Source organism: Barbus barbus, assembly GCF_936440315.1.
Source record: "Barbus barbus genome assembly, chromosome: 16".
NCBI lineage: Eukaryota > Metazoa > Chordata > Actinopteri > Cypriniformes > Cyprinidae > Barbus > Barbus barbus.
Window position 1 is genome coordinate 11,113,005 of NC_136744.1, and position 19,577 is coordinate 11,132,581.

Here is a 19,577-nt window from a genome sequence, read left to right on the forward strand (position 1 = left end):
GTCATTTTGTAAAGAAAATAAGATTTCAAATCATTCATATATTCATATATATCTGTCGAGTCTGGTGAGTACACCAAGAAATCCATTAGCGAATGGCAGTTCTATTGCTAAGGGGTGCATAGAGGGTTGTGGTGTGAAATGAGAAGCACAATAACCCAGGGATTCAGTTTACCTGAGATTTAGAGTGACTCAGGGTTAACTATTTCAAGTGTGAAAAGCCCTTCTGAAATACTTCCCTGTATATTATTTCACAACATCAGCAGAGACCAAATTTTAAAAGCAAAGCAAACTGGACATCCTAACTGATAACTGATGTGCATTTGTAGCGCTATTGTATTTATTTTTTAGTTTATTTGAGCACCGAATCATTAGTTTGGCAACATGTTAACGTGAATCTTTTGGAATCAACAATTTTGAATCGGAAACAAAGTGGTAAATCTGTATTTTTGTGCTTATTTTGGCATTGAATCCTTAAGCCTGGTACACACCAAGCCGACTTCAGTGATGTGACATACGGCCAAGTATGGAGACCCATACTCGGAATTCGTGCTCTGCATCCAAAGTGCACACACACAGCAGTGAAAACACACACCGTGAACACACACCCGGAACAGTGGGCAGCCATTTATGCTGTGGCGCCCGGGGAAGACAGAACTAACGGCGACGAAAGCCGGCAGTGTCGTCGCCTCGAGTCGGCAGTGTCGGACAAAAAATCTGCACGTGAACACACCGCACAGACTTCAGCCGACTGCAAACTGATCACGTGCGTTCTGCGCCTGCGTGAGAGGAGTTAGCTGTCTATATCAGCAGTTATCAATAGTAAATATTCATAATTCAAACGGAGAAACTGAAACAAAGAAATACGAGATAAACGCAGATATACGAAATGTAAACGAAGCAGCGCTTGCTTACCATTTTGAATATCAGTAACGTTGATAATTTTCATTATTTTAAGCAGCTGATGTGAAAACATTTGCATATTGGAAGGCTTGGGCAAGATCATGTCACATCAAAAAACAGCCTTTTGTCTATGCCGCCTTCATTTACCTGGCCATTTTCATCACTTTCGCTTTAATTCTTCTGCACGGACTTGTTCGCTAAACTGAACATCCAATCAGAGTTCTCTCTCTCACCGACGGTATGCGACAGCCCGACGCCAACTACCGACGACGTGAGCCCGATGAGTGGAACACACCAAACAAACTAGCCCTATCGTCGCTCGCAATCGGCCTAACGTTGGCCAACGGCCAACCATTTGCTTGGTATGTACCGGGCTTTAGATTAGCAAAATATGCTAATGAGAAACTAATCAAAGAGCACGAGTGGCCAGTCCTAAAAGAGTTGCTGCCTATGTATATTTTCGAATGGCTTTTTATTCGGTTGGTGTTTCAGAAGGCAGTTGCTTATGTAGACATGCGACGCAGCTCACTAGATTTGGAACAGAGCCAGCGACTCAGCTCTCAGTTCGTTCCCACATTAACATATGCAGTAACTGCACTCTGTCTTAAAGCCACTCTCATGTCACCACAGGAAAGGTCACGCTAACCTTCACATTTCCACCAATCAGGTCTGGCGGCTCCTCATCCGTCTCCAAGGCGACGTTGATGGTGGCGAATGGTCGGCTGGCCATCTGCTGCATTTCTCGCAGGAGTTGCTGAGAAAGAGAAGAGGAAAATTATCCAACAGTGTTACATTCACACACAAACATACATACGGCAGAGCCGTTAAAGCAGAGATCAATATGAAGGTGAGGGTTGAAACGGCCTAGCTTGAAAGAGATGCAGGCTGAATGTGAAAGAGAAGAGCAGATTGAAACAAGCTTGTGAGCACATAAACACATAAAAGGACCATCTAAGAGGAAGTCAAACAAGAGGAACGGTATATCTGCAGAGCCTTTTAACTGTCTGCGAGAGAGCGTACAGAGAACAGATCAAACACCTGTTAAGCATAATTGATGCCGCTCTTTGCTTATATCTCAGGAAAATAAGGATATAAACATATAAATTGGCACAAATCTTCCAATAAAGAAGGAAAAAAGTGAAAAGGTTATATGCAGGTATAGAACATCTGATAAGTGTCGATATTAAAATTTCAAGAGCTGTGCTCAAGAGCTCTTTTTATTTTGAGATACGTCTTCGAATGTCTGTCAACAGTATGGGAGGAAAAAATATATAAATATATAAATACTGGGGTTCACTTAAGAAACAGGAAACAGAGGCCAATCATTTTTTCTTTTTCTTCTTTTCAGTGAATGGAAATTTTAGGGGACACATGGCAGACCAAACTTATACCTGCATCATCCATGCGAGTACCACAGCTCCTGAAATCACAATAATATTCTATATAAACTTACCTTTGTTGTATTAATTGAAATAAAGCAGAAATAAATATTGGATAAAAAAAAAAAAAAAAAAAAAAAAAAAAAAAAAAATGGTTCCATATGCTATTTCTCAGCTCAATTCAAATAGGAAAAGGTCAATTTTTAGGTCAATTTTCAATATTTATTGTATTATGGTGTTTTGTATTTGTTTGTTTTACATGTGCTTGTTCTCGACCTCTGTAAAACAAATTCCCCTTCAAGGGAGACAATAAATGGTAAAGTAAAATAATGAAAACTTCAAAAGCTTAAATCAAAATTAGAAATGCTTCCTTAGCAACTAACAGAAATAAAATGTTTAAGTTGAAGTACAAATTTTACTGGGGAAAAAAAATACATTGTTAACACTTTATTTTAAGGTGTCCATGTTGCACGTCACATGTACTTACCAATATAATAATTAAATACGCATAATTACATGCAAGTAACCCTAAACCTAACCATAGAGTAACTAAATGTAGTTAATTACACTGTAACAAAGACACCTTAAAATAAAGTGTAACCAAAAAATTCATTAAAATAAAACAGAAAATATAAAAAAAGCTAATCTACCCATCAACCTACCTATCTAAAAATTGTAAATATGGTTTTAAAAATCATTTTATCTTATGTTCATTTTCTGAAAATAAAAGTGCAGAAAACATGCTTTTAAAACTACATTTTCACTGCGTAAAAGTTCCCACATTAAACATTTTAAAGCTTTGAACATCTCAAGTGTCACCATGGGATTGTCTCTGGTCTCTGATGGTAATAATGATGAAGATGGTAATCTGAATCAGTATGTGTGTGTGAGAGACCGAGAAAGACAGATAAAGGGAGCGATAAGAGCAAAACAAGCTTCTTCACAGCAAACCACTCAATTAGAAATCCCCACCATCTGACTGCCATCCCTCTCAGCAGGAATCACAAGTCATTTAATCTCTGTGTGTGTTGGTTGTGTATCGGTCCATCCATGTTTGAATGCTCAGCTCAATACACAACAGAAAATCTTATAAAGACAGAGAGAGCAAAAGGAAGAGAGAGAGAGAGAGAGAGAGAGAACAAGCGCTCCAGGGAGCACAGCAACTGTCACACACATACCCACACGGTCCCATTGCAGCACATCAAAGTGCATATTTACTGATGTGTGCTTTAAACTACCGTCAGGAATATAAGGCATACTCAAAGAGACAGAGCAGAGGGGTAAAGATGGATGTGGAGAAGGGAGAGAAGAGAGAGAAGAGAGAGATCTTTCAATCAACCTTCAAGAAGCAGTGCTGAATCAGATGGTAAGGTGTAGCCATGCTGAATACTGATCTAAGACAGCCTGTGTGCTGAAACACAAGGACACTGATATCAATCCCCATTGCGTTTCTCCCAGCTGGTCTGGATTGGTGGTTTTAGAAGGGTTTTGGTCACTTGAAAACCAGCTAGAACAGTGTAAACCAGCTAAGCCCAGCTGCTTTTTTGTTGTTTTGTTTTTTTCAGCAGTGTAGCCTTGAATTGTCCCAAAATTTGTTCTGCGTACAGGCACGCAAATGGCACTAGGGACGGGGGGAACATGGCCCCCCAGATTCATAGTGACCCGATCCGTCCCCCTATCCGTGTTGGCTTTTGCTTGAATATGCTTGTGTCATCTTTGCTTGTTTCTGCGATAGTCGTTGCCATGGTTTTGTAAGTACGTGTGGATGCGGAGATTTCAAAATCGTGTTACCTTATATTTCACCATTTTTTGCACAATGTATAGCACGGGATACATTCTTTTGCACACACACACACTGGGCAGGTTGTAAAACTTAAAATAAATAAATACTGAAATTTTTTGGGACTTTTTAAAATCTTTTTAAAAGACATAAAAGACCGATTAAATTATTATCAAAATAATTGTTATTTGCAGTCTTAATCTAAATCATATCCATATGCGGTTTGAAAAATGTCTTTTGATGTCTGACGCGCCTCATGAGTTCATCACTGCGGTGAAATATAAAAAAAAAATTCTACCCTCTGAAACGAGAGCTCTTCTCATATCTTTTGGGAAGCTAAAGTCATTAATATGGCAACCCGTGTAGATATAACGGATATTCACCAGACTGTTTGAACAAATGGATCTGATTTCATCACTTGTAAAATGACAGTGGGGACAGTCAGTCCTAAAGAGTGGACTTGGAATTTGAAGCACTGTGAATAAAGCCATAGATCAATAGTTGGTTGTCAAGAGAAAAGGGAAAAAAAAACAAATAAAATAAATAAATAAATAAAAAATTGGCCTGTGAGATTGCCTGCAAAATAATGGAGTTGCATGTCTGATATATCTAATTGTCTCAGCAACAGGGTGGGAAAATGCAAGGCTACAAGTGGGAGGAACATGAAAGAACAGGAGGGAGCCACCCAACCAACCAGAGATAAACCTGGGCCACTGTGAGAGATTAATGCAGGAATATAATCCCCCAAATGAGCCGTAATCCAACTGCCTAATTATGCCCACAAGCCCCTGAGACTACAGATTAGTGGAATTAATATCACTGCCTTGCAGCAGACAGAAAGAGAGAATGCACAGAGTGCAAAGAGACATGTGTCTTTAGCCACAACTCACATGCCGAACCATTCAGGCACACGCATCTGCATTTTGTTTTTCAATAATTTACAACAGACATTTTGAGGTGGGTTTGATCTGAAACACTGCACTTGACAAACATCTTCAATGTGGATATAAATAGCAAAGCAGCTATATATGATTCAGAGAATCACAGCTAAAAAAAAAATGAAGCTGTTCTTATTTTTGTACATAAAAGGCTTTAGATAATCTGTTGTCTGTCTGTCCCCATTTCAGGGATTTTATACCTTTTGACCAATGAATCCCCAAGACTAATTACTGGACAAGGATTTTTAAAAATCATTTTATAGAAATTACACTCCTGCAAAGAGCAGGGAGTCTAGTCATAGTCAATGAAATATTTTAGAGGTAAGAAAATGTATAAATCACTTGAGATTTCCATGACCTTTGTATGACTTCTTTCAATTAATTTCTTTGACTTGTACGGCCCTGGAAATTACTATTTTAAAATTCTCTGACATCCCTGCTTTTTGTGACCATGTGAAGCCTGATATTTCTATGCATGGCCCTGAAAGCTGAATACAGCCACTAACAATTCACTTTTAGGCTGTCTTAATGACTATTTAAAAACAGATCATGCCTCCAAAACTCAGATCTCCCCTGAATGTCAAATCACACTGACAATGCGAGAATATGTGAGCATTTCATTTCCAAAAATGAACACAGGAAAACCATCAAAAGCAATGAGTATTCAGTATTCAAGAAAGTACCTACAAATAATCAGATGTTACATTTCAAACTGCTAACAAAGCAAGTAACGCCATATTGGTTGCATGGTTTCGTTTGGTTCAAAATGTAATTTTCAAATTCAAACCCACTGTACATTTAAGATACAGTGACATCAGAAAATTTTTGGTGAAAATTTGCCAAAAAAAAAAAAAAAAAAAAAAGTTTCAAACCAAGTAGCTTTCACCAAATATGCGTGACCTCCGTGAACATGAGTCAGTGTTAATTTTGGCAGGCATTTTTGATTTAGTCTTAGTCTTTATCTTGAGATGAAAAAGCTTAATAGTCTTAGTCACATTTTAGTTATATGAGTCTTTCATAGTTTTAGTCGACGAAAAGTCATTGCATTTTTGTCAACTTTTAGCCATTACTTTTAGTCAAACTGCAGTTACCAACATTTATTTTGGTAGCTATTTTATATGTAGTATTCAAACAAAAATAGTCATCAAATCTTCTCTCTTTAGACCAAATCAATTAAGCTTAATTATGAGAAATTTGAATCAAGGATTGAATTTGGAAAAACTGGTATTTTTCAGATACAGTAGGTTTACTTAACAAGTATACATTTAACATCTTTTGTTGGTTAACATTTATGACAGATAATTAGGAATGCTGTCCATTTAAGACGGAAGGTATGCATGTAATAGCCTACTGACATGCATTCAGTTTTCACCCACCTGTTTAAACTCACTTAAACTGTATTTCCGTGAGATACTCTACATGATAGACATTTGGACTGCTGTGTGTGTATTTGAGCACTGAGGACTGATCGCGCGCTGTATGAGAACTGAAGAAGTGGAGCGCGCGCGAGAGAGAGCACTTCTATCAGCGTGTTTCCACCTATCGCACCTTCACTAACTTTAAGTTAGTCGACAATGAATTGTGACTCCCGGGAAAAATGGGACGTCTGGTCACCCACTCCCTAACCCTTCGGGTGCTGAGGCCATTGTTTCAGATCGCTAGTTCGCGTTTTGGTAGGCTATCCGTCCACTGCGGCTGCCATACTGAGACTAGATATGCAAACGCACCTTATCCAATGACAGAGACGCAGATTTTGAAAGACAAGACCGTTAACTTAGCCTATAGGAAGTATTTTGAATGTCCGGTAGTCCTCAAATAACATTTTAGTCCCGTCTCGTCTTGTTAACGAAGATGTGGCATAAATTTCGTCATAGTTTTTATCATCAGATATTAGTTTTAGCTCGTCAACATCCCGTCTTAGTCACAGAAAAAAGGTTCGTTGACGAATATTTTTCGTCGTCGACGACAAAATTAACACTGACATGAGTGAAATCTTCACTGACCTTTTCTGCCCTCACTTGAAGGGTTGGGTACCGTCAGTACTACCGAGTAGCGATTCACATGAAGTCATTCGGAACCAAATTTCGGTACCTCAGAACGCATTTGGGCGCATACGAGAGAAAGAGAGACCCTGTGACATGATGTCACCCCTGAAACTCTTTAAAACACAACACACAGGGCAAACCGAAATGTTCTGAAGTGTGCTTACATTTCCAGGATCATACGGTTTCCGCGAAAACGCGGACAGGAAGGCTGGTGGAGTCCATTCATAAAAACGGAATTTACTCTATAGCGCGGAATGCAATGGAATTTGTTAATTTTTGGATGAATAAAAAAAAAAAGAAGGTCTGTCACTTAATTCGAATCGCGATATGAACTAGTGTATGTGAATATTAAAACACAAAATAAAAAATTTATCCTGCATTAATAATAAATAATTCCATTAGCCTCAGTATGTATGAAAGGCGGAGACACGGTTTGTTTACTACACAAATACTGAAGCGCACGTGAACTCGCGGTGATTTTCGGCCTCTGCATCTCACTACATGAACACATGAACTTACAGGCTGTGAAAGTCACTTGACCCACTTCATATGAATTTTACCGTTTCATTTGAGAAAACTAGCATCATATTGCTCTCGGTTACTTGCGTAACCTCGGTCCCCCAAAATGAGGGAACGAGACATTGCTATGGGAAATACATTTTCCTCGAATACTACTGAAGCCTTATTGAATCACGCCAGTGAAACTGGCCAATGGCGTTCAAGCGTGCAAAATATGAGCGGGAATCCCACTCTATAGAAGGCAGTACTTGTACGTCATCCATTCAGAATCTTTGACTGAAGCAACTTGGCATTCTAAGATCCTGAGCTCGGTGACATGGTAACAAGTGCAATGTCTCGTTCCCTCATTTCGGGGAACGGTTACGCAAGTAACCGAGAACGTTCCCCTTCAATTCGGTCACTCTACATTGCTATGGGAACATATAAAATCCCGCTGTGTCACAGCGATGGAGACTGGCTTGACTAAGTATGTCAAGTTTCACATCCGGAGCCGTAATGAGAGCGGCAATGATATTGGTGCTCTTAGTAAACACAGCTTAGGTCTACAGGACCAAGTCGAAACCATGTAAAAGTCAGGGGGGGCGCGCCAACTAGATGATGTTGCACCACACCAGGGGCGGAGTTAACTCCGGTGAAACAGATAATGTGAAATGGCGACGGTATCTGCATTTTCACATATAGATTAGTTGAAATTGTTTAATTTCAATGAAATCATGTGTTATGATGCACGGCCGTAGTGGTGCTCAATAAGTAGAGTATGATGGTGATCAAGTCCTAAAAGACGTGGTGAACTATATCATAACATTGTGCTAAACTATTAGGGACAGCATTGAATTGGTGGTGCGTCAATACAGGGTGTATACAACCCAGTCGAAACCATTGATACATATCTCAGATCATAGCTGAGGCTGAGTAGGCGCGTGCGCTGCTCGCACTGACAGCTCATGAGAGGCAAGCGACGACACATCTAGGTTATAAAACCTTGTGAAAGTGCTGGGTGATGACCAGCATGCCGCCATACAAATGTCCTGAATAGACATGCCATTTGCCCAGGCCCAGGTGGACGCGAGTCCGCGGGTTGAGTGGGCCCGAACCCCTATTGGACATTCCACGCCCTTTGAGCTGTAAGCCAAAGCAATTGCGTTGACGATACAGTGTGACAGTCTTTGCTTGGACACAGGCAGTCCTTTTGTACATCCACCAAAACATACAAATAGCTGCTCCGAGAGTCTGAACTGTCTAGAGCGCTCAATATAAGTGCGCACCGCACGTACAGGGCACAGGAGGAGTGTACGAAGCGGCTCCGTCCCGGTCGGTGTTTCGGGGCGGAAAGCAAATAGTGTTGACCTGCGCTTTAAATGGAGTCGAAAGCACTTTAGGCACATAAGCTTTTCTAGGCTTCAAGGTGAGTCTGAAATAACCTGGCCCGAATTCAATACACGAGTCGACAATTGAAAGGTCTCCAACTCGCTTAACAGAGGGCAGCACGAGCAGGAGCGCTGTCTTGAGAGAGTGCTCGCTAGCTCACTGATTGTATGGGCTTGAACGGGGGTCCCGTGAGAGCGTCAAGCACAAGCTCCAAGTCCCAAGTGGGTAGAGTAGAAGGGCGAGGAGGGTTCAGCCTTTTTGCTCCTTTAAAAAAAACGTATGATTGGGTCATTTCTGCCGATCAGGCGATTTTCGACGTGCGCGTGAAAGGCTGTTATAGCGGCCACATACACGTTCAATGTGGATGGCATATGACCACTATCAAATTGCTCTTGGAGAAAGGCAAGAATTATTGGTATTGGGCAGTTGATTGGGTCTTCGCCCCGCGATACGCACCAACTTGAAATTTTTTTCCATTTATGTGCATAAAGACGCCTTGTGGAAGGAGCCCTAGCCTCAGAGATAGTGTTCAACATGCGCTGAGGAAGTGCATCTGTTACTGGAAAGCTCCGTCGAGCGGCCAGACATGAAGGCTCCATGACTCTGGATGCCATATCGTTCCTTGCGCTTGAGAGGAGGTCTCTCTTCAGTGGGATAGTCCACGGGGGGCTACCAGCATCTTCACCAGTTCTGGGAACCACGGTTGATTGGGCCATTTCGGTGCCACTAACAGAATAGATTCCTTTTCCTCTCTGATTTTGCAAAGCATGCGAGGCAGAATTTTCACTGGCGGAAAGGAATACTTGCGTACTTTCGGCCAGCTGTGAGCTAGTGGATCCACTCCCAGGGGAGAGTGTGTCAGTGAATAAAACAGCGGGCAGTGAGTGTTCTCCGCTGATACGAAGAGATCCACCTCCGCCCTGCCGAATACACTCCAAATCATTTTAACTGTCAGAGGGTGTAATCTCCACTCCCCGTGGATTACCCTGCCCCTCAACAATAAGTCCGCGCCGTAGTTCAGGCGTCCGGGGACATGTACTGCCTGGATGGAGAGGAGGTGTCGATCTGCCCACAGAAGGAGGTCTCTCGCTAGCTGCAGCAGTGCTCGCAAGTTCACACCGTCTTGGTGATTTATAAACGCTACCACTGTCATGCTGTCCGTCCTGATGAGAACGTGGCGTTGAAGAATGTCTGGGAGAAAGCACTCGAGCACTAGGTGTACAGCATGGAGCTGTACGAACACCCCGGCAATACGGAGTCATATTGCGCCAAGGGGTCAGCGTATGCAAACAGTCGCGCGTCACTTTGATGCTCAAGGTGCCCGTGTGCCATGCCTTCTGTGGCACCCGGCTCTTTAGCCAGAGCTGAAGCGGTCGCATATGTAGGAGCCCTAGATTGCACACTGTCGAGGCAGCAGCCATCTGGCCAAGCGTCCTCTGAAAGCATTTTAGCGGGGAAGAACAACCTAATTTGAAGACTGCGAGAAAGCTGATCAGTTTTTTTGAGCGCTCCTCCGACAAGACACGCTCGCATATTAATCGAGTTCAGTTCCAATCCTAAAAAGGAGATGTTCTGGCACGGTACCTGCATGCTCTTTTGCATATTTACAGTCAGCTCTAAGCTCTGAATATGAGTGAGGAGTCTGAGTGTCTCTGAGGTGTCTTTTCGTCCACGATACGACTGGAGGTACCACTCGTCCAGACGGCTTCTGGCTGGCTCGGCAGGAGGCGCCCACTCCAAACCGGTTAAAGTACCCGACTCTACTCACTTGTAAGTCCTAATTGTGCAGATTTCTATATAAATGACTGAATTTTGTCCGCAACATTTAGAAAGATGAATGTATTACAGCATGGAAAGTGTAAAATCAAGACAAAAGGTGGCAAAAATGGCCAAAATAACCTCATACTCACAGTCTGTCTTGATTCGTGCTACCGTGGAAGGGGGGATTTGCCACACGCCACTGGTTAGAATTTACTATTTTTGAAACAAGTCAACAGTTCTATAAAGTCTGGCAAGATAAACCCATGCTCATTTGTTGTATCAAAGCAAAACAAATTCGTGCTCTGAGGGATATTGGAGAGATAAGATACGGGAATATGGGAAAGCCTTGCATGAACCGTAATGACTAGAACGTTCTCGTTAACCATGGCATTTCTGTGCAATGGATGTGGGCCGGCGCACTCTGAAGGAGGCAGGCATGCCCACGTTGCTTGTCATCTTAAATCAGTCTGAAGCTGCAGCCGGTTCTTGATGGCCATGAGTGGATAAGGAAAGCTTGTGCCAATGAGTCCCGCTGGTATTTACTGAACTGTTTTGTTGTAATAACCCATTGCCTTCACGGTGGCACAGGGATCAGTAAAGACTGGATCCATTACAGATAAATATTTTGATGCCAGAGCAGCACTATTCCTAGGTATCCAATTTTCTACTGCAACAGATTGTTAACATTAGTTCACTCGGACCATATGCTGAAATCAGTGTTTTTAGTGTCGAGTCATCTATAACACATAGTGGGTGGGAGAGTGTGTGTTCCTCTGTTGTCTCTATCTGTGTGTGTGTGTGTGTGTGTGTGTGTGAGAGAAACACAAATGTCTATTTTTTACTCAACTATACAACTGTTTGAGATTGCGTGTAGGTGAAAAAGCAAGACCATATTACTGCAGAGCAAGTCTGACCTCCAATTGAGAGGCGCTAAGAGCCTGATGAACTTGGCTACTACAACAGTCCAAACACACAAACACATCCAGGCCTGGGTGAGTTCCTCTACACCCGCATCCCTTCATCAAACAGAAGGGGGAGGCTGATGCAAGCGTTTATACTCAATCCTCTGAAGGAATACAGAGTGAAGAGCGAAAGGAGAGAGACTGTAAAGGAATGAATGCTAGAGAGAGGGAGATTGAGGGAGAGGTGGAGACTGAGTGAGTGTGCTGACTGAGTGAAAATGTGGCAAAGAACAGATGAGGCCCTTCTTTCGCTCTCTTTTCAGAGCAATCTCTATCCTAATCACTCAAGCTTCTCCTCTGCGAGGTTATTATTGCCAACTAAAACTATTACCAAGACAAAAAAACTGCACTGAAAAAGTAAGCAAATGAGCTCGTAAAAAAACAAAAAAAAAACAAAACAAAAAAACAAAAAGCCTCTTAAACTATAAATATGCACCACAAAATCTGTATTTTCTGTCAATTGTTCACAACATTATTGCACTTTCTGGCCGTAGAACATAGGGAAATCTTTGGACCTCACGGAATTCGAAATTGTGTGGATTCCTATTCAAATGAGTGCGAATTCACCAAAAAAAAAAACAGTAAATGTGACCACGCATTTAGTTGTTTATAGAGTGCACATGGATATAGGTCTATGGATTAGCATATTGTAAAAAAAAAAAAAAAAAAAAAAAAAAAAAGTACTTCAAATCCAAAGATTAGTTTTTCTCCAGGGCAGACCATTTAACATGAGATCTGAGCAGATCCAATTCATGCTGCTGAACCATAAATGACCCTTTGAAATATTTTATATATGAAACAATAAGTCAATAAGTCATCAAATGCAAATGAAAAACAAAATGGTGCAGAGCAAAAAGCAATTCTAAAACTGAATAAAAAGTTTAATAAAATTGTATCATTATTAGGGGTGGGCGATATGACCAAAATTTTATATCACAATATGAGTTTTTTTATTTCATGGTAACGACATATACGATTTAGTTGTTGTTTTTTTTGCTTTAATAAACGTATTTAAATTTGTAAAAATGTAAATTTGCAGGGAAATGTTAAGATCACACTGAAATGATCAGGGACTTTGCTAAAAATACATATCAGCTGCTTGTGTCTCTGGTAATAAACGTAATTTTTTTTATCATTTTTTGGCATAGCAGGAATATAAGACTGCTGTCACTTTAAGAGCTGCCCGGATCCAATATACTGATGGCCATTTTGACATACACAAATGTGTGTATGTAACCACTCAAGGCCTATAATGCAGTAACATCGTTCAATACTTCCGCGCTCTATGAGCACCGTCTTCATGTGTGCGCATGCCTCTCTGAAGCGCTCAGAAACAGTCTCTCAGACAGCGCGAGCATATAGCGAAATGAGTTCTCTTTCGCTGCTCATTGCTCTTCAACGGCTTAAAAAAATTATTTTATTAAGCCACAATGCTTAACAAACGTGTGCGTTACATTTTGTGACCACATAGCATAGCAACAACGTCAGCGTGTAACCGCAATAGAGATCAAACTCTCTACCGGTTAAAAAATGTATACCGGTTAATTGAGTCTACAGTTATATCGCCCAACCCCTAAATTAAAACTGCTGTTTTCAACTAAAACTGAAAAAATAAATAAATAAATAAAATCACCCAGAATAATTCCCCTCTGTGAATAATCTGAATTAGCAGGTTATCACTTCTAATACGGTCTGTATAAGTGGAAATAAGACATCAGAAGGGCCAGTTGGACCCAACCTGGTATATCCTGCAACAGTGCAACACTACGTTTACCAACTGTCCCAGGATTTGTGGAGATTTTCACTATTCTGACATTCCTCTGTAACTCTGAAAAAGCAAGAAATATCCTGCCAAAATCTGAAAAACTTTGGCATCTCAGCTAGAATCCATCAGTCTTGACCAGCTACAGATGGTCAAGGATTTGACTTCCACTGTCCAAAAACGCACACACAAAGAATCTTTCCAAAATAATTCTGATCAAAATTACAATGAGAGAATAATTGATATTGACAGAATTAATTCTTATAAGCATTCAGAAGGAATGCTGATGAAAATTAATTCTGCCAACATCAATTATTCTCTCATTTTGACTGCATCTTCCACTACAAAGACCATCATTACGACCACAAAGAGGACCATTAACCATCACATGTCATCCATGAATGACATTTGTCTCCAGGACAAGCAGGAGGGGTTGATCACGAACCCCTTTCACACCAAAACTACCCCCCCCCAGATCTCCCTTAATGAGAAACATTTCAAGTTTAATCAAGACAAACTTCCTAAAATGTAACTACCAAAATCTCTCAAAAAGGTCATATAGTTATTTGTTACGTTTTCCCTCAGTCCACTTATATGGTGGTAGCTTTTTGCACCAAAACGTGCAAATTTAGTACATAGTGCATATTTTAGTTTTCGGTTTTCCACTCTCTCTCTCACTCACCCTTACAATTAAAACAGACCATTGTTTGCTGTTAATATTTTCTCTAAACACAATTTTTCCCCACAAGACATGAGAAACTCTGCTGCACTCATTTGAGCTGTGCTTTTTATTTGGACTACAATATACTTTTTTAATTGCAGCAGCCTTCAATAACAGACTGTTTGAAAAGTCTGCGTTTCATTGTGACAGGTTCAAAAAAAAAATTTGCAGGGAAATTTTAAGATCACACTGAAATGATCAGGGACTTTGCTAAAAATACATATCAGCTGCTTGTGTCTCTGGTACTCTTTAGAAGGATATGCAGATACGCATAGACAGGAACAGCACAAGGTTTTACTCTTTGCTTTAGTTATTCTAGTGTTTAGGAATAATAGTATCTAACCTTATATGCTTTCTTGACATGCAAACATGTCCAAAAACACAAGCGTAGCGGGGGAAGCGTTTCGATTTTTTGAAAGTTACAGCAGGTTTTCATAATGAAATGGCTATAAAGTCAGATAATAAGACCAAAGAATTGATTTGCCACGATATAACCCTTATAACAACCAAAATGACTAACAAAACTATATATAGCTATTTTAAAAAAACTAAGACAGAGTTGGTAACAAGTATTTGTTTCTCAGTGTAAAAGAGACACCCGCTATCAGGCCACCTCATTATAGCACACACACATGGACAGAGAATATCGACAGCTATTCCCACTATGGCTAATTCACAAGCCACTCTCTGTCAGTTTAATTCACAGCCACATCAATAAAGGTGCGAGAGCTAGTGTGCGTGAGTGTGAGGACCAGTGACGATGACTGAAGAGGAGCTCATGCTCATCACAAATCTTAAATCTTGTTACCTTTGTGTGTGAGAAAAATAGTGTGTTCAGTGTTCGGAAGAGAGTAAAATTAATTTAATTGGGTCATAAATGAATATTAACTAATAACAAAGGCAGATTTCAACATGCTCTATGCGCACAAACACATAAATCAAAAATATTCTCCAATGCAATATTAAGCGTGTAAGATGGATTCACAACTGAAAACATAGGAGCATGCAGTTTAATTTTAAAATGTGACTAAATAGAAATTTCATAGGGATGCTTTTGTAATATTCTTTGAATAACACACATTCACAAGATTAAAGAAAATAATCAGCAGTCTGTTAGCATCAGCTCATCTCGGCTGAGTGGCCCTCATTTGCATATCTAACAATTACAGAGGATAGTCCCTGAAAAACTGATAACCCGCATCTTTGATATTTGGTCACAATACATTCTCTGCCTGCTAGGCTTGTGATATTTATCAATGAAAGATTTACCTGTAGACTCTTTCAGAGCACCTCCGGAGGAATTCTGTGTAATTACTTGTGTGCGCGGGCACACACACACCACGCAGAGCGCTTTGAGAAAAGGTCACTTCTGATTTGCAATTATAGTTTCGACATCTGTGCAACCCTCCAATGCTTTTTCAAATCTTCAAACAGGACAGCGGTGTTCAAAGGCAGGACAAATACATATATGCAGCTTTATCATTCACAATCATATTTAATATAAATTAAAATCTTATGTAAAGTATAACATACTGATTAAAAAGTGCACGAAGAAAGCATAGACTAACAATAAAAGACTGAAAAAAAGGAAAAAAAAGCAACAACATTTAAATTATTGCTAATACAATTGAGCCATTAAATGGCAGATCTCAATTTTATATTGTTTAAATGTCTAAATTAATTATATATTTACAAATAGTCTTATTCAATTATTCGATTTTAAAGATTCTACTTAAGTTTTAGATGACAGCAAATGCACTTCAAATGTTAAAATAGGGAAAATAGGCATTCACAATTAAAATTTATGTTTTTATATCCAATATCAACTGATATATTTTATAAATAAATAAATAAATACATACCAGCCAATAATTATTTTGCATTTATATATTGGTTACATTTCTGAGTCACCAAAACAATGACTTAAAATAATAATAATAACTGCCAACCTGACAATAAAAACTGGTCACATATGGGGAAAAAAAAATCTATTAGGTAACTACCTACTGTAGATCTGTGTATGTTCTGCTATACATCTGATATTACTGTAGGTTACATACTATGAAAGAGACATAGTACAAAAAATTAAATTAAATAAAATACATGCATATTCAAGCTCAGGAGGTCTGATCCTTGGTCTGGAGGTTTTGCACTTGTTAAGAACACGACTTGATGTGTTCTGATTCTACCACAATTCTTCATCAGGTGCATGCAAGTATAAGAGAAAAAAGTAAGACCACTAGTCTGTTTACTGGCCCCAAATTAGCCCTCTAAGTCTGGTTGCCATGGAGATGATTAGTAAAAGTCATGCTTGAAGTTAAAGGGTCAGAAGAGCGCAAAACTTTAACATTCAAGACAGAGATAGGAAGTGATGTGCATGTACGCATATGAATGCGTGTTTGATTGTTGTGTGAAAGAGGAAAAAGTGTTGCCACTTTTTTATTGGATGAGAGCACTTCACTAAGCCAGATGGTGAAGAGGGTCCTTTAAAGGACACTCACATTAGCCCTTATAAACACCTCTGCGTGGTTTAAATTGGCCTCTTGAAACCTTTCAAAACCAAACCTCTTCAGTCTCTGTGGGGGCCGTAAAATCAAGGTTCATATTCCAGCACATTTTCTTCTTTTTAACAAACCTGACCACAATGCAATAAATCAATTAATTAACTGGTAACAATCAACAAATTGTTAAATGTACATTAACACACAAGTTTTACTAATTGACTGAAATCTAAACTGGAATTTGAAGTGATTACAGAAAAAAAAAATGCTAAAAGAAAGACCAAATAACTGGTCAATATTTGCCCATTTTGAGATTATGCATTGCTAATCAATAGGGGCTGGATTCACCTAGAGTAGTTGAGATATAACGGAGCAATAACTTGCACACTATTCAATATTTTTGCATTGCACCATTAAACTTAATAGAAAAGTATTTACAGAAAGCCTCTGACTAAAAGGTAACAGTTTAATAGAAAAGCAGATTCAATGAAATGCATCAATAAGCTCACATTTTACCTAAAAAGCGTCAATGCTTAGACATATTTGGAAAAGTTACTTTTAGTAGCACTTCAACAAATCGAAAAACACACATCTGTGTGCATAAAATAAAATCAATCAAAATAAACGTCACTTCTCTTGTATTTTGTATCAGTATTAATGTATTGCTCATTTATTTTTTAAGTAGTTTTTAAATGTTATTTACATATAAAAATACATTTGTGTCATTTCATGATTAAGTATACACTGTAAAACCCAGAGAGTTAAGAAACCAATTGCTTTACACCAAGAGAATACGTCTTAATACTAATATTTAAGTCTACTTAAATCCTTTGTGTAGCTGAAACTTAACTAAATTGCCTAAAACCATTAAAATGCTCAAAAGATATCATGGTAAAGGTCATTGCACACTGGGTCCGAAATTTTCACGTGCGTTTTTCCGTTTTATCATATTCCTCATCCTTTCCTATCAAAATGCATGCTACGGATGCGGACTCCGTGTGCAATGACCTTAACAAATGCATTATAAAGAGTCATTAAAGGGTATAATGCATTATTATTATTCATACTGTGCATTCTAATACATTATATCTTGTCGTAAATAATTATAACTGAATTTAAAATACACGTTATCATTCTTAAAGTGTAACAATTCATTGTTAAAGCGTAACAAGGTGTATATACATACACACACTATATTGCCAAAAGTATTGGGTCACCCCCTTCTAATGAACATGTTTGACTACTTTATTAATTTCTATGAGTGCAAATCTTAATGTTCAAGCATATAATAATATTTTAGGGAATTGTGCACTTCTAATTTTATTGCAACAGTTTGGACAGGGCCCTTTTCTATTCTAACATGATAGTGCCTCTGTGTATAAGGCACGGTTCAAAAAGAAATGATTGATTCAGTCAGTGTGGAAGAACTTGACTGGTCTGCAGAAAGCAGTCCTAATCCCAGCTGAACACCTCTGCTGTGACTTTAAATGCAGACCTTGAGCAGAAAACTCCTCACCAAACACCAAAGATTTGTACATACACTATATGGACAAAAGTATTGGGACACCCCCTTCTTTAGAACAGAAGAAGGCACTTCCAAAACTGTGATAGATGGAAATACAGTTTTTAAATACGTGAATTGTGCTTCCATGTTGCAACAGTTTTGAAAGTGTCTAAAATGACAGTACCCATATACAAGTCATTGGTGTTTGGTCATCTAATGCAGCGGCACTGTGCATGCAGAACGATCGTTGTATGACATCAAAACATCGCGTGCTTTGAATCACTCTCACGGTACTTTGATGTCATACGCTGACCGTCTGCGAGGTGCTCCAAGTCGAACACACCTGTACATTTCGCCCTCTGTTGGAATTACAAAGCGCTAACTTCTCCCCACCACCTCTTAGGAAAAATAAAATAATGACATAAAAATCGATTCTGAGGTAAACCAATCGATTTTTAAATCGTTTTAAAAAGAATCGCTATAGTTAGGTGAATCATTTTTTTCTCCCACCCCTAATATTTTGTGTTATAAGTTATTAAATGGGTTCACAATTATTAGATTGTACAATGCATAAGGTGAATTAAAAGGCATAATTAATGCATGAAAGATAAAGTGTTACCGATATTATCAACATCCATTTCAAACAAACACACACATATACATATACATATACATATATATATATATATATATATATATATATATATATATATATATATATATATACACACACATATATAAAAATCTATTGAATAATAAAAAATAAAATATAAAGATATTTTGTTCAACCTCTAGTGGAATTGTCCAAAAACAGCCTAATGGATAGATCTGTCCAGCCTGACTGACAGCATTTGAAGATGCTGATGTGACATTAATAGGATGGTTCAAAGCTGTGCAGAGCATCATGTGGCAGAGAGAGTCAAGGAAATTCCACAGGTAACAAGGGAAATGCTACAGCACTGACCTCTCTGCGCCGTGACGCCCAGCAGCTCTGTTTTATCTTCCATACGACTGCTGCCACCAGAAGCAAGGACAGGAAACAGCTACACACACACACACACACACACACAAGACAAAACAGGAAATAGAAAGGAAGAGGACAATCAGTAACATTTTTAGATGTTCTTTTATGGAAAACAATGAGAGAATCACGTTCCACTGAGTCATGTGATGATCACATCTCAAGCACACACACGGGGCTGTTCATGTTTAATGGATTAGAGGTAGTTTCACAGCCGCAGGAATGTTGGTATCCTCATGGTAACGGGGCCAAAGCTCATGAATGCACCTCTCGTGTATAGGAGAACTGGGCTGTATGTGATAAAATCGTAAATGTGTAGGTGCATGTTTATTCCTTATAAGTGCAGGTGTGTGCAGAGCTGAAATACATTCGCTCTGGGTTTTGGGAATAGCTCACCCACACACACGCACATACAC

General features: G+C 39.2%; 1 protein-coding gene across 1 annotated transcript in view; it reads right to left on the reverse strand.

Moving 5' to 3' along the window:
* LOC306882847 (attractin-like) overlaps positions 1–19,577 on the reverse strand; it is a 61,933-nt gene that overhangs the window by 6,007 nt on the left and 36,349 nt on the right. The window contains exons 26-27 of the mRNA XM_079437801.1: positions 19,105–19,183; positions 1,547–1,654 (exon numbers count right to left, since the gene is read on the reverse strand). Coding sequence (XP_079293927.1) covers positions 1,547–1,654; positions 19,105–19,183 — 187 coding nt within the window. The remainder of the gene's footprint in view (positions 1–1,546; positions 1,655–19,104; positions 19,184–19,577) is intronic.